The sequence below is a fragment of the Gracilinanus agilis genome, chromosome 4, assembly GCF_016433145.1.
Source record: "Gracilinanus agilis isolate LMUSP501 chromosome 4, AgileGrace, whole genome shotgun sequence".
Lineage (NCBI taxonomy): Eukaryota > Metazoa > Chordata > Mammalia > Didelphimorphia > Didelphidae > Gracilinanus > Gracilinanus agilis.
This window is the reverse complement of record NC_058133.1, coordinates 229,629,169-229,645,991: the sequence shown is the minus strand read 5'-3', so window position 1 is coordinate 229,645,991 and position 16,823 is coordinate 229,629,169. Positions and strand designations below refer to the sequence as shown.

The 16,823-nt window shown below is 36.1% G+C and overlaps 1 protein-coding gene across 2 annotated transcripts in view; it reads left to right on the top strand.

Moving 5' to 3' along the window:
- RPTOR (regulatory associated protein of MTOR complex 1) overlaps positions 1 to 16,823 on the top strand; it is a 547,237-nt gene that overhangs the window by 183,671 nt on the left and 346,743 nt on the right. For both annotated transcript variants that reach the window (XM_044676205.1, XM_044676204.1), the window contains exon 4: positions 8,399 to 8,557. In XM_044676205.1, coding sequence (XP_044532140.1) covers positions 8,399 to 8,557 — 159 coding nt within the window. The remainder of the gene's footprint in view (positions 1 to 8,398; positions 8,558 to 16,823) is intronic.

The following is a 16,823-nucleotide window of genomic DNA, read 5'->3' as shown; positions in this document are numbered from 1 at the left end:
TTAGGAAACTGTGATTGGTTCCCATGAAGTGGGGGAGTGACAGGAAGTGATGTCAAGAAACCTGCTTTAAAAAGGCCAGCCCAAACATTCATTCTCTCTCTCTCTGGTGGGCTGGAGAAAGTCTTTGCTTCCTTGGTTTTCAGAGACTCTTCCCTTGGATTCTGTGTTGGTGCGTAGATCTGAAGAGACAAGCTTTTCCTTGGAGTTATTCTGCATTGGTGGAACTCTGGCAGAAGACACCACAGGAACTTCTGGCTGAGGACTACCAGGAAATGCCAAACTTGGGGAAGCCCTTATTGGGGCTGAGCCAGAGTTCACCAGAGCAATACCTAGGGTTGGTAGGCTAGACCAGGCTTTGTCTCCTTCCTATATTTCCCACTTTCACTATCTCTACCTTGTAAATAAAAGCTGCTAAAAGTAATTTTGATTTAGGGTCTAATATTTTAGTGACCACAATATTATTTTTAACTCTCATATTGAGCCAAGCCTAATTTAATTCTTACAACATATAATTGGTAAAATAAAATATCTTTTAAAAATTTTGTTTTAAAGGATGATTTGCTGTGTAAGGGCAGAATAGCATGTTTGGAAATGAAAGTTGATATAAAGCAAAAGCTATTAATATAAATAAGATGAATTTTTAAAATATGTTATGCTTTAAACAGTTTGCAAAATCTTTTATAGACTAAATGATCTTATTTAAGCAGTACTGTGTTTTTATGGGCTATTTTCATTTTATAGATGAGTAAAAAAAGTCATATAACTAGAAATTGTTTTTTTCAAGATTCAAATGCAAGACTTCCTCCCTCCAAGTCCAGTTCTCTATCTACTATGTCATACTGCATCTTTGGTACCATTCTAAGTAACTGAGATTGAAGTTTGAGTTTTGGATAACTGATACATGCTTTTGACAAATGTCATGGTTTTATTATTTGAATCACAAGTTTTGTTTTGCTGTATTCTATGGCTGTCACTACTAACTTTGTTCAAACACCTTACATTTTAGTAGGTAGAACATGAGACTCTTAATCTCAGGGTCTTGGGTTTGAGCCCCACGTTGGGTGCCAGATGAAGCCATCCAGCAGCTTCACGAAGATTCCTAGTGGGTTGGACATTTAGAAAGGGGAACCAAGGACTGAGTGAAAATGGGTTACGGGTTAAGGATTAATGGAAAGAGAACATAAGGTGAGAATAAACACACAGACACAGAAAGTTTTGCCACAAGGTAGACAGACAGCGAGTAAGCTCATGGTCAAGAGCTTCCTTGCCAACTGATTTCTTGGTACTTTTATTGGGGTTACAACAGTATGGGGGGAAGGGGAGAGCTCAGTGGCTTGATACATTAACAGTATGAGGTAATCATCATAAAATGCAAATTGCCAAAACCGGAAACAATAGGTAGAGCTAAGATCTGGATCCAGAGCTGATATGCCCTGAGGCATCTACTGATGTTTGATACCTATGTTAATTGATCATTGAAGGTAAAGTCTGAGATAAGTGATCTGTCTTCTGGGGTGTAGCCTTAGTGAAGAGCTAGAGATTTGGCAAGGTCGATGTCCAATCTGACTCAAGATTACAGAGATCAGTCATTAGCAGTATAAGAGTTAAATTTTTTGAAAACTCTTAGAATAATATCACAGTTAATATATACCTGGATTGCTACATTTTAGATACATGCGATTCCAGAGAAAGATAATATAGCTAGATCTGTATTTAATTTTTGCTAATGTCTCACACGACTAGAAAACAATTAGTTCAGAGAGCTTTCCACAGTATTTTATAGGGTTTTTTAATTCAATATTTTTCTATCACAATTCAAGAATGTTAGTTTTGAAGATCAGACATAGCTAGTTCTCAGAAGTTAGGGTAGACCCCATTTATGATATTTATTCTTGTGCTTTTAAAGTGTTTTTAATAGCAATCGATGTTATATTTTGACAAAGGCTTTTTCTACATCTATTGAGATAATCACGTGATTTCTGTTTCTAATAGTTTTCTGAATATTAAACTAGCCCTGCATTCCTGGTATAAATCCTTATTGGTCATAGTGAATAATCCCTGTGATATATTGCTGTAGTCCTCTTGCTAGTATTTTATTTACAATTTCTACATCTATATTCATTAATGAAATTGGCTTATAATTTTCTTTCTCTGTTTTTTCTTCTCCCCGCTTAGTTAATAGTCCCATATTTGTATAATGAAAGAATTTGGGAGGACTCCTGCTCTTCCTGTTTTGCCAGATAGTTTTTATAGTATTTGAATAAATTGTTCTTTAAATGTTTGATAGAATTCACTTGTGAATCTATCTAGCCCTAGGAATTTTTTCTTAGGGAATTCATTGACAATTTGTCCAATTGTTTTTTTCCTTGAGAAGGGATTATTTAGGTATCTTATCTCTTCCTTTGTTAATTTGGGAAATTTATGTTTTTGTAAATATTTATCCACTTTGCTTATATTGTCAAATTTACTGTCATATAATTGAACAAAATATTTCCTAATGATTGCTTTAAGTTCCTCTTCATTGGTATTGAGTTCATCCTTTTCATGCTGGTAATTTGATTTTTTCTTTCCTTTTTTAAATCAAATTAACCAGTGCTCTATTTTATTTGAGTTTTCATAAAACCAAGTCCTAGTCTTATTTATTAGTTCTGTGCTTCTCTTAACTTCAATTTTATAAATTGCTTCTTTAATTGTCAGGATTTCGAATTTAGTCTTTCACTAGGGATTTTTAATTTGTTCTTTTTTTTTCTATTTCTATTCCCAACTCTTTTTCTGTGTTTTATTGATGTGTTTAAAGATATGAATCTTCCCCTTAGTGCTTCTTTGGCTATATCCTATAAATTTTGATATATGGTCTTTTCGTTGTCATTCTTCTTAGGAAGTTCTTTGATGATTTGTTCAATTTCTTTTTCTGATATGAGATTATGTAACTATTTTATTTCTTCTACCGTTAATCTAGGCAATTTTTATTTTTGTAAATATTCATCTATTTCACCTAAATTTCTGAATTTATTGTCATATAATTGGGCAAAATATTTTTTAATGATTGCCTTAATTTCCTCTTCATTAAAGGTGAGGTCTCCCTTTTCATCTTTGATACTGATGATTTGGTTTTCTTCTTTCCTTTTTTAAATTAGATTGACCAGAAGTTTGTCAATTTTATTTGTTTTTTCAAAGTACCAGCTTCTAGTCTTATTTATTAATTCGATAGTTCTTTTACTTTCAATTTTATTGATTTCTCCTTTAATTTTTATCATCTTTAGTTTGATCTTTAACTGGGGATTTTTAAATTGTTTCCTTTCTAGTTTTTTGATTTGCATGCCCAATTCATTGATCTTTGCCCTCCCTAATTTGTTAATATATGCCCTCAAGGATATAAATTTCCTCCTGAGTACTGCTTTGGCTGCATCCCACATAGTTTGGTAGGATGTCCCATCATTGTCATTCTCTTCTATGAAATTATTAATTGTTTCTATGATTTGTTCTTTAACTAATTGATTTTGGAGAATCATATTGTTTAATTCCCAATTGGTTTTTGATTTGCCTGTCCAGGTGCTCTTACTAATTATTATTTTTTTGCACTATAAAAATTTTCTGAAAAATTTTTATTTATTGTTTGTGCTCTTTTGCATTTGTTTGTCATGTTTCTATGCTCTATTATATGGTCAGTCTTTGTGAATGTACTATGTACTGCTGAAAAAAAGGTGTATTCCTTTTTGTCTCTTTTTATTTTTCTGCAAATATCTATTAACTCTAATTTTTCTAGCATTTCATTAACCTTCTTACCTCTTTCTTATTTATTTTTTGGTTTGTTTTATCTAAATCTGATAGAGGAAGGTTTAGGTCTCCTACTAGTAGAGTATTGCTATCTATTTCATCCTTGAGTTCCACTAGCTTCTTCTTGAGAAATTTGGATGCTATACCATTTGGTGCATACATGTTGAGTAATGATATTTCTTCATTGTCTATACTGCCTTTTATCAGGATGTAATTACCTTCTCTATCTCTTTTAACCAGATCTATTTTTACTTTGGCTTTGTCAGATATCATGATTTCAACTCCTGCTTTCTTTTTCTGAGTTGAAGCCCTATAAATTCTGCAATTTCATACCATTCACATTCAGAGTTATAATTATCAACTGTGTATTCCCCAACATTTCGACTCCCTCTCCTTGTCCTGCCCTTTTTTCTTTCACTTATTTCCTTCTACTCCGATTTTTTGTTTTTAATCAGTCCCCCTAATCCCCTCCCTTATTTTACTTCTCTTTCTCCCTTCTCCCTTCTTATTCACCCCTTATTTTTCTTTATGGTCTTTTTAAGCTACCTCTATCTTCCCCCTCCCCTGTATTGCTTCCCTCACCACCAGTCTGTATGTTACCCTTCTACTTCTATAGGGCACAAATCAATTCTCTGCCCCAATGGATCTGATTGTTCTTCCCTCTTTGAGTTAATTACAATGCACTTAAGAATTTAGTATTTCCTGTCTCCAACCTCTTTACCCTTCCAGTATATTGGTCTTCTCCCCTGCTCCCCCCATGCACTTCTTTGTGGAATATAAATTATCTCCATTTTGCCTCTTTCCCATTACTCTTAATATCTGTTTTTTACCTCTAGTTTTTTATATATATATATACAAATATACATATATTGACAATTCATCCTATACAGTTTGTCACTGTTCCCTCTAAGTATACTCCTAGCTACCCTGATGATAATAACAATTTTTAAGAGTTCTTATAGGAATATAAATCATTTGAACTTATTGGGTCCCTTTAAAAAAGTTTTTGTTTTTTGTGTTTTTCTCCCCCTCTCTTATTTGCCTTTTGGTGAATTCTCTTGAGTTCTGTTTGGTTTCTGTTTTAAGTTCAGTCTTTTCTTGATGAATGCTTGGAAGTCTTCAATTTTATTAAACAACCATACTTTCCCCTGCAAGAATATAGTCAGTTTTGATGGATAGTTGATTCTTGGTTATAGACCCAGTTCCCTTGCTTTCTGGATTATTATATTCCATGCCTTCTGGTCCTTCAATGTATATGCAGCCATACCCTGTGTTATCCTAACTGTGGTTCCCTGGCATCTGAATGACTTCTTCTTAGCAGCTTGTAATATTTTTCAATTTGACTATAATATTCCTGGGAGTTGTCAGTTGTGAATTAAATGTAGTAGATGATCTGTGGATTCTTTCAACCTCCACTTTTCCCTTTTGCTTGAGAATGTCAGGGCAGTTTTCTTCAATAATTTCCTATAGGATGATGTCCAGGCTTTTTCTTCTGTCATGATGTTCTGGTAGACTAATAATTCTTAAATTGTCTCTCCACAATCTGTTTTCCAGGTGTGAGGTTCTGCCTATGAGGTGTTTCATATTTTCCTCAAATTTTTCATTCTTTGGATTTTGTTTTATAGAGTCTTGCTGCCTTGTGAAGTAATTTGCTTCTAACTGTTGAATTCTAATTTTTAAAGACTGAATTTCATCCCTTGCTTTTTTTTAATATCTTTTTTTTTAACCCTTAACTTTTTTGTATTGGCTCCTAGGTGGAAGAGTGGGAAGGGTGGGCAATGGGGGTCAAGTGACTTGCCCACAGTCACACAGCTGGGAAGTGTCTTAAGTCTCTAGGCCTGACTCTCAATCTACTGAGCTACCCAGCTGTCCCCTCTTAATTGTTTTTTGAATTGTATTTTGAGTTCTTCCATAGCCTGTGTCCAATTTACTGGAGTTTCTGTGTTTTTGCTTGTGGTTCCTTCATCTTTTGTTTCATTTGCTTTTTCTTCACTTCCTGGAAAGAAGCTGTCAATTGTAATTTCTTTTTTTCTTTTTCTGTTGTTCACTTGTACTTTTTCCACTCTTTCCCTCCTCTACTTTCTCTGCTCTGCTGGTTGATTAGGTTAAGCAGATGGTTTTAATGAGCTTTGATGTAAGTTCTTCTCCTGCTGGCAACAAGTTTGTATCTACTTTCTCTGCAGTCTATGGGGGAGGAGGTATTGCAGTTTCCCTACCCTCTGAAGATTTCTTATCTGTCCTATTGATGGGATTAAGCTAGGGTGGGGTAGATCTGTAGAGCTTGATGTGTCCTGAAGCTAAAGAGAAGAGGGGTAGGGCAAGATGGAGAGTTTTCACTGTGTTTAGGTTGCCCTCTCTGTTTCTCCTCTTTCTGCCTCCCTGCCATCTGTGTTCAATGCCCTGAGACTGGCTCAGCTATGCAGGTAAGGCCCTCTCTCTGTTCCAGTGCCAGCCCAGGGATTCCAGGAGCTTCTGGAGACTCAGCACAGCACATGGGGGAGAGGTCCTGGGATTGTCCTTCTTCCTTACTCTCAAACCCAACAGTTCAAGAATTCAGGCCTTTTTCTTGGCATCTCTTGAGCAGTTCAGCATGGGGATCCCCTGGCTCTTCTGTTATTAGATTTGGTTTTCTTTCCCCTTGGAGCACTTTGTTTTTTATCTCGGTGTAGAAGGGTATGGTGGTCTTAAGTTTTGCTCCATCTAAGCTCTCATCTTCCCAGAATCCCATTGTAATTCTTCTTAATGAAATTATTGTTTCTATAATTTGTTCTTTGTCCCACCCCCTTTTTAGCATTATATTATTTAATTTCCAATTTATTTTTGATTTGTTTTCTTATGGACCCTATTCATTGTAATTTTGATTGCATTATAATCTGAATGGGATCTATTTATTATTTCGGCTTTTCTACATTTGGTCTTAAGATTTTTAGTGCCCTATTACATGGTAAGTTTTTGTGTAGGTGCCATGTACAACTAAAAAGAAGTTATTTTTCTTTCTTTTCCCATTCACATTTCTCCAGAGATTTATTAGTTACAACTTTTCTAAAATTTAATTCACTTCCTTTATTCTTTCTTGTTTATTTATTGCTTCAATTTATCTATGTCTGAGAGGAAAAAGTTGAGGTCCTCCACTAGTAGAGTTTTATTGTCTATTCTTTCCTGAAGTTAGTGTTCGCTTCAACTTTTCTGCATTGCTTTCATCATTTGGTTTCCTATCAGCTGTATAACTGTAATAGTTTTCTGAAAAAATAGTTCTTAACACATAGTAGGCACTTTGGATATTTTTTCAAAGGGATTGAATTACTGACTAAGAATAAAAAAAACCCTACAGTGAGCAAAATTCATCTTTATTTTCCAGTTGTGATATTTTTCTATTTCAAGAAGAGCTTTTAATGTTTATAGCCTAAAAAATAATAAAAGTAATTATTATGAAATTTAACATTTAAAGTTTCTTATTAAAGACCTTTACATATATAATTTCCAATTTTTTCCTCACAACCTCACTGGGAGGGAGGGAGATATTGTTATCTCTATTTTATAGTTAAGGAAACTGAGGCACAAAAGTGTTAAGTGAATTGTTCTTGCACAGTTAATAGGCGTCTTTGGCAGAATTGGAATTCAGATTTTCCTGACTCCCATTTCAGTATTTTATACATAGTACTCCTCAAGTCCACTATAGAAATTAATATTGTTGTTTATGTTCTAAATATTAGTATTATTAAAATGTCTTAAAGGCAACATTTTTCTTTTTATTATTTATTGTTTTTAGAGAACAAAGAACTATTTTCTCTTCTCAATTTAAGAAAGAAAACTCCCTATATACACATGATTAAGCAAAATTAAGTCCTACATTTGAATATATTCAAGAAATATATAGTTCGTTCTATATTGCAAATTCATTGTCAGGAGTCAGATGGTGTCATAAGGCATTGTTTATTATATGATAACAATGTTATAATAAATTGTTCCAATAGTTCTGCTCACCTCATTCTGTATCATTTTATATAATAGTTCATATACTTCTTTGAAACCACTAACATTTTTCTTACATGATTTGTAACTACTATGAAGTCTTTTGTTATACTATCAGATGCAGAAATTCCTCATAACAAGCATGAGTTTAAGGAGACAGACTCTTTCTGCAGTATTTCATGCTTCTTAATTACCTCTGTAGCTTCTACAGTGTTTAACTGCATGCAGGCCTTATTCTATTCCAATATGTTTTTAACTCCTATCTGTATAAAGGCAAGGACAAATTCATCAAATGAATACTATAGATTTTTGCCATTTTTACTTTAAATGTAAAAGTATTTAATACTTATATGAATAATGCCATTGATTTTAATGTGGCATGACAGACTTGTGGAATGTGTCTTTGTTTCTAGCTAGGGAAAGCGAAGATCAACATCAAAAGGATCCTGATTTCAAGTGATAATATTTCTACAAACCAATGGAATTGCTTGTTGGCTCTGGAATCAGGAAGGGAAAGAAAATGAATCGTGGAATCGTGGAAAAATAGTCTAAAAATAAATAAAATTTTAAAAAAGGATCCTGAAACTTAAAGAGTAGTATATCTAGTTTGGACTGCATTATAACTTTAAAATTTCTTCTCTTGTCACAGGCCCGCTACAAACAAAGTCTTGATCCAACAGTTGATGAAGTCAAGAAGCTTTGCACATCCCTGCGCCGAAATGCCAAGGAAGAACGAGTTCTCTTCCACTACAATGGGCATGGTGTACCAAGGCCCACAGTGAATGGAGAAATCTGGGTATTCAACAAGGTTGGTAAAGCTTTAAAGTAGACTTGTAAACTGAATTTCCTATTCTTTTCATTGATATCTTCTATTTCTTACTTAAGCATAGTTATTCCAAGGGCATCTCCACTTTTCTATCCCAGATATGTGTGTATGTGTGTGTGTGTGTGTGTGTGTGTGTGTGTGTGTGTTTGTTTTTTTAATTTTTTTTAAGTGAGAGAGATACAAAAGGTTAAGAGAACCAAGTGATACTTTGAAAATGTCACAAAAAATGTGCAATGTTTAACACTGGTGGATCACCTACTCCATTAGGGGGAGTCTCTCCATTTCTCTTTATTCAAGTACTACTTGATCTTAATAATTTTGTTACATTTACTTTTTTTTTTTTTTTTTTACATTTTTAAACCCTTAACTTCTGTGCATTGGCTCCTAGGTGGTAGAGTGGTAAGGGTGGGCAATGGGGGTCAAGTGATTTGCCCAGGGTCACACAGCTGGGAAGTGTCTGAGGCCACATTTGAACCTACGACCTACATTTACTTTTGATTTTTTGATATGTAGGTTTTTTTTCCCCATTTACGTTGTTGTAGTTGTCCTAAATTATCTGTTGATCTCTAGTCTTGCATCTTCCACTGCCTTTAAGACCTCTTATACTGGATGTTTAATAGACATCTTAAACTTACCATGTCCAAAATCGTTATCTTTTTCCCCTAAAACTTTCCTCATTCTAATCTTACCTATTATTCTACAGGGCAACACTACTTCCCATTTCTCCCACTTGCAATGTAACAATCATCCTCAACTACTCATTTATCTGTCACTCCCACTATCTTAATCTGTTGCTGAGACCTGGCAATTTAACCTTTGCAAACATCTCTCAAATGTGCCCCCTTCTTTCTTCTGATGCTGCCACTAGTATAGACCCATACCCCCGAACTGTTGTAATAGCTGGATGGTGTTATGGTCTTCCTTTCTAAAGACTTCCCTTACTCTGGTATGTCTCATTTAGCCACTAATGATTTTTTTCTGACTCACAGGACTGATTATATCAACCCCTATTTAATGAAGCCCAGTAGCTCTCTTTAATTTTAGAATCAAATGAATTCTGTTTGGCATTCTAAGCCTTTTATCACCTAGGCCCCTTCTACATTTCCAGTCTTCTAACACCTTGCTCCCTAACATATACTCTTTGATCCAGTGATACTGGCCTCTTGGCTATTCCAGGAACAAGGCATTGCATAGCTCTTCTTTGGGCATTTTCTTTAGCTGGCCCTGATTCCTGGAATAGTCTCCCTCCTTGGCTCCAACTCCTGACTTCCTTGGCTTCCTTTAAACACCAACTAAAATTTTCTCTTTTATTGGAAGCCTTTCCCATTTGTATTTCCTTTAATAATTATTTCCTATTCATCCTATATATAATTTGCATGTGTTTGTTTATACCCAGCTCTTGGAGGGCAGGCATCGTCTTTTGTCTCATTTTTATATCCTTGGAACTTAGTATAGTGTCTGTCAAATAGTGGGTATTTAAAAATTGTTTATTGATTGATTGATAGTCTGTATATATAGTTTTCTTGGCTCTGCTCATTTCTGTCTTCATCAATTCATAGAGATTTTTTTATGCTTCTTTGTATTCATTGAAACACATAATTTCTTATAACATAACAATATCTATTATATTCATGCATCGAAATTTGTTTTGGTGTAATCAAGAAATAAAGAGGCTAATGGAGGCTTATATTAGAGGACAGGGTGCTCCCAGCTGAGTCTTCTAGGCAGGGAGACTATAACTTCAGTATAGGTTGATTTGGGTCAGCCAGGGTTGTGGGCCTGGGCTGAGATGTTTCAGTCAGTCTCCCTGTTGTCCCTAAGCTCCCTTAAGGTGAGGAGTGAGGAGCCCCTCCCTGCCGGTGAGATACTGAAACCAACAGGAAGTGAACATAGTTCACTTCCTGAGCAAGATGGATGCCTGGTCTAGCCCCTTAGGAAACTAGTGATAATTATCTTCCTTCTTCCCAGTCCCTGGCCCTAATTGGTGATATGAATGAAACACTGAGGCTCTCTGAATAAGGCCAAGGGGTTTATTAAATGCAAGGGTAAGCTGAGGGAAGAGGGTTAAGGTCTGGGAAACTGTTGCTAAAGGTGAAAGCCAGTGCTAGCAGATTGTCTCAGAAGGTAGGGTCAGGCTGAAGGAACTAGCCCTTCAGCCAGGGATAAATTCCACTGCCCTGATGAGAGTGGTCTAGCAGGTTAACAAATGAGGGTAATGGCTTGGTTTAGGGGTGTCCCTGCCTGCCTAAGTAAACTAATTTCCCATGTTCCACCTCCCTTCCTTCTGGGGCCCAAGGGGGAGTCCAAGGGGATAGCTGGATGTCTGGGTCAGGTCAAGGAAATCAGAACCCCATAGTTGGTACTCCAAGGATATTTATAGAGCCAGCTCCAAAGGTCTGGCTGTGAGACCAGGGTGAGAGCTGGGTCAACATTCTGTTTCCCTAACTGCAAGGATTGCTTCTGGTGATTTTGCAAATGCAAGAGATTCTTGCAGCAATCCTGCATTACATGGGCAAATTTTTTTAAAGAGGGGGCCAAAGGAAAGGAAATGATCATCTGTCAGTCTTTTTCTAAGGCGACTCTTTCAAAGTTCCATTGTATTTCTCAGATTAGGAATAATCTCCCTCAGCTGGATAGAACATTTCTGGCGCCCCTCCTCCCCCCATCTGACCTGCAGGCCGTAGTTTGCCCATCACTGATTTAGGCATATCTCAATTGATGGGCATCTACTTTCTTTTCAATTCTTAGATATCATAAGTAGTGCTACTTTAATTATTTTGGAGTATATGGACGTTTCTTCTCATAGATGGTTTCCTTCATATATATAAGACAAATTATGAAGTCTCTTGTTCAAAATAGGGGCATTTTATTGATTATTCACATAATTCCAAATTTCTTTGCAAAAAGTTGTACTATTTAACTATTCTACCAACAGTGTATTCATGTGCCTATCATTGCATACCTCCCAACACTTATTATTGTCAGTTTTTGTCATAGTTATGAACTTCCTTGATATGAAGTAAAGCCTCAGAGTCATTTTATATTTCTTTTATTTTTAGTGATTTGGAACATTCTGCAAAGAAAACTCCATTGGATCTTATACATATGCATATGTTATTGATCCATTAAAATTTTAATTTGCCTTAGAAAAATAGAAATATAGTATGACAGGGCATTGTATCATATATTAAATTTAAAGTTCATAATGTCATTTTCTACATCAGTGAAGGGGTTAGTAGAAAGATGGGTATAAGAGACTTCCTGGTTAAGATGGCGGCAGAGTAAAAAGCACCTGCTTAACCTCTCCTAACCAAAACATAGAGGACTCCTCAAGAAGACATAAAAACAAATCCAGAGGAACGAAGGGACTCCACAACAGGGCACAGCATTGAAGGTACGTGGAATTGGGGCATTTCCATGTTATAAGGGGGTGAAACAGCTCTCACTAAAACGCAAGCTGAGCAACCCCCTCCCCCACCCCACACCACCTATAGTGCCAAAGCCAGCACACAAGAGCTAGAGCAAGCTTGGGGCACCCATTAAGTTCTTGGCAGCTACCTGGGGAAACCAGGACCTGCTCCTGAGAGCAGCAAGACTTAAAACCCCAAGAAGCTAAAGAACACTTGGACTTTGAACACAGATCCTGAGTGCAGGAACAGACCTTGAGTGAGGACCCAGTGCAGAGAGGTGTACTACTGTGGAAACAGCGCCCTGAAACTGTTAAAGGAGCCTCGGACAGAGGAACCACCAGGACTCTTGACCCTGAGAACAACTAGATCTGAGAGTTCAGGAGCCTAGAGAGTACAAACAGACCCTGGGTGTGAGGATAAACCTGAGAGGGTGCAGGGCTAACAATGGCAAGCCAGAGACAAGAACCCCAAAGGAGAAAGATCATCAAGAAGAACTCTATAACACTCATCAACTTTTACACAGAGAAAATCCAGACAACAGAGCGAACAGCAGAGGAGAACAAACAAGTAATCACATCAAAAACTTCCCAAAATAATGAAAACTGGTCACAAGCTATTGAAGAGTTCAAATGTGAGATCATGAGAAAGATGGAAGAGATCTGGCAAGAAAATAACAGTTTAAAAGGCAGAATATCACAATTGGAAAGTGAGGCAATTCAATTGAAGACCAGAAATGACCAGATTGAAAAGGAAAACGAAAAGATAACCGAAAACCAGTCCCTAAAGGCTAGAATTGAGCAATTAGAAGCTAATGATCTCTCAAGACAGCAAGAACAAATAAAACCAAGTCAAAAGACTGACAAAATAGAAGGAAACATGAAATATCTCAATGAGAAATTGACAGATCAAAAAAACAGGGCCTAGAAGAGACAACTTGAGAATCATTGGTGTTCCTGAAAAAGCAGAAATGAATAGAAATTTGGACTCCATACTAAAAGAAATTATTCAGCAAAACTGCCCTGAAGTTCTACAAGAGGGCAATATAGACATTGAAAGGATCCATAGATCACCCTGAACACTAGACCCTGAAAAGACAACCCTCAGCAATATAATTGCTCAATTCAAGAGCTTCCAAGTAAAAGAAAAAATCTTATAAGAAGCCAGACAGAGACAATTCAGATATCAAGGAGCACCAATCAGGATCACAGAGGATCTGGCAGCCTCCACACTAAAAGATCTCAAAGCTTGGATATGATATTCAGAAAGGAAAGAGACCTGGGTCTACAACCAAGGATCACCTACCCATCAAAACTAACTATATACTTCCAGGGGAAAGTATCGGCATTCAACAAGATAGAAGATTTCCAAGTATTTGCACAGAAAAGACCAGGACTAAATGGAAAGTTTGATATCCAACCACAAAAATCAAGAGAAACATAAAAAGGTAAATGAGAAACAGAGGGGAAAGAAACAAAACTCATATTTTTTAAATTTGCCTCTTTAAGGGCTTCAATAAGATCTAATTATTTGTATTCCTATGTGGAGAAATGTTAAGTATAATTCTCTGTAGTGAACTTTATTCACTCTTGTAGTATTCACTATTATAGTAATCAGAAGAATTATACATAGGGAGAGGTTGGAATACTAAATTGTCTAAGATGATATGGGGGGTGAGAAAACAGGATGAATAGTAGAGGACACTAAGAGAAACTTGAAAGAATAAGAAAAATAGGATATTCTATTACACACGAAGAGGGTATGGGAAGGGGAGGGGATGAATACTATAATAAGAAGGAGAGGAAGAGAGCATTAATAGGTAATATTTAAACCTTACTCTCAGTGGAATTAACCCTGAGAGGGAAGAGTAGCTATATTATCCATTGGGATATAGAACTCTATCTAACCCTACTGAGAAAGTCAGAAGGGATAAACCAAGGGGAGCAGGGGAGAGGGAAGGTCAAAAAAGGGGGAGGGAATTCATTAGGCCTTAAAAATAAAAAAAGGGGAATAATAAGGGAGGGGGTAGAAAGGGAAGGTAATCAAGGGAGGGGACAAGGGTTACTGGCTTAAAGCAAACCACTCGTTTAAAACGAAATATTGTAAGAAAAAGGGGTAGAACTAGGAGAGGATACCAAAATGTTGGTGAATACACAACTAATAATTATAACTCTGAATGTGAATGGGATGAACTTGCCCATAAAATGGAAGCAAATAGCAGAGTATATTAGAAACCAAAATCCTACCATATGTTGTTTACAAGAAACTCATATGAGATGGGTGGACATACACAAGTTTAAGGTAAAGAGCTTGAGCAAAATCTTTTGAGCGTCAAATGAGAAGAGGAAGGCTGCAATGGCAATTATGATTTCTGACAAAGCCAAAGTAAAAAATAGATATGATTAAAAAAGACAGGAAGGTCATTACATCCTGATTAAAGGCAATATAGACAATGAGGAAATAACACTGCTCAATATGTATGCACCAAGTAGCATAGCATCCAAATTCCTAAAGGAGAAACTGGCAGAACTCAAGAAGGAAATAGATAGTAAAACCATACTAGTGGGAGATCTAAATATTCCTCTTTCAGATCTAGATAAATCAAACCAAAAAATAAATAAGAAAGAGGTAAGAGAGGTGAATGAAGTCCTAGAAAAATTAGATTTAATAGGTATGTGGAGAAAAATAAATAGGGACAAAAAGGAATATGCCTTCTTTTCAGTTGCACATAGTACATTCACAAAGATTGACCATGAATTAGGGCATAGAAACATTGCAAACAAATGCAAAAGAGCAGAAATAATAAATGTAACCTTCTCAGATCATAATGCAATAAAAATAATAATTAGTAAGGACACCAGGACAGGCAAATCAAAAACTAATTGGAAATTAAACAATATGATTCTCCAAAACCAGTTAGTCAAAGAAGAAATCATAGAAACAATCAACAATTTCATTGAAGAGAATGACAATGATGAGACATCCTACCAAACTCTGTGGGAAGGGGAGTGGACGAATAAGAAGGAGAGGAAGAGAGCATTAATAGGTAATATTTAAACCTTACTCTCAGTGGAATTAACCCTGAGAGGGAAGAGTAGCTATATCCATTGGGATATAGAATTCTATCTATCCCTACTGAGAAAGTCAGAAGGGATCAACCAAGGGGAGCAGGAGAGTGGGGAGGTCAAAAAACGGAGGGGAGTAGAGGGGGGAGGGAACTCATTCAGCCTTAAAAAATAAAAAGAGGGGAATAATAAGGGAGGGGGTGGAAAGGGAAGTAATTCAAGGGAGGGGACTAGGGGGACAGGTTTAAAACAAACCACTGGTTTAAAAGGAAATAGCATAAGAAAAAAGGGGTAGAATTCGGAGAGGATACCAAAATGTTGGTGAATACACACCTGATAATTATAACTCTGAATGTGAATGGCATAAACTACCCCATAAAACAGAAGTAAATAGAGTGGATTAAAACTCAAAATCCTACCATATGTTTTCTATAAGAAACACATGAGGTGGGTGGACATACACAGGTTTAAGGTCAATGGCTAGAGCAAAATCTTTTGGGCTTCAACTGAGAAAAAGAAGGCAGGAGTGGAGCTCATGATTTCTGACAAAGTCAAAATAAAAATAGATCTGATTAAAACACAAGAATGGTAATTACATCCTGATAAAAAGCAGTATAGACAATGAGGAAATAGCAGTACCCACCATGTATGCACAAATGGCATTGTGTCCAAATTCCTAAAGGAGAAACTGGCAGAGCTCAAGAAGGAAATAGATAGTAAAACCATACTAGGGGGCAGCTGGGTAGCTCAGTGGATTGAGAGCCAGGCCTAGAGACAGGAGGTCCTAGGTTCAAATCCAGCCTCAGACACTTCCCAGCTGTGTGACCCTGGGCAAGTCACTTGACCCCCATTGCCTACCCTTGCCAATCTTCTACCTATAAGTCAATATATACAGAAGTTAAGGGTTTAAAAAAAAAAACCATACTAGTGGGAGATCTAAATATTCCTTGTTGACATCTATATAAATCAAACCAAAAAATAAATAAGAAAGAGGTAAGAGAGGTGAATGAAATCCTAGAAAAATTAGATTTAATTGATATGTTGAGAAAAATAAATAGAGACAAAAAGGAATATACCTTTGTAGCTGCACATAGTACATTCACAAAGATTGACCGTGTATTAGGGCATAGAAACATTGCAAACAAATGCAAAAGAACAAATAATAAATGTAATCTTTTCAGATCATAATGCAATAAAAATAATAATTAGTAAGGGCACCTGGACAGGCAAATCAAAAACTAAATGGAAATTAAATAATATGATTCTCCAGCACCAGTTAATTAAAGAAGCAATCATAGAAACAATAATTTCATTGAAGTGAATGACAATGATGAGACATCCTACCAAACTCTGTGGACTGTAGCTAAGGCAGTTCTTGGGGGAAATTTATATCCTTGAGTGCATATATTAACAAATTAGGGAGGGCAAAGACCAGTGAATTGGGCATGCAAATTAAAAAAATAGAAAGGGAACAAATTAAAAATCCCCAGTTAAAGACCAAATTAGAGATTATAAAAACTAAAGGAGAAATCAACAAAATTGAAAGTAAAAGAACTGTTAAATTAATAAATAAGTCTAGAAGCTGGTACTTTAAAAAAACCGATAAAATACACAAAGTACTGGTCAATCTAATTAAGAAAAGGAAAGAAGAAAACCAAATCATCAGTATCAAAGATGGAAAAGTAGACCTTACCTCTAATGAAGAGGAAATCAAGGCAATCATTAAAAACTATTTTGCCCAATTATATGGCAATAAATATAGCAATCTAGGTGATA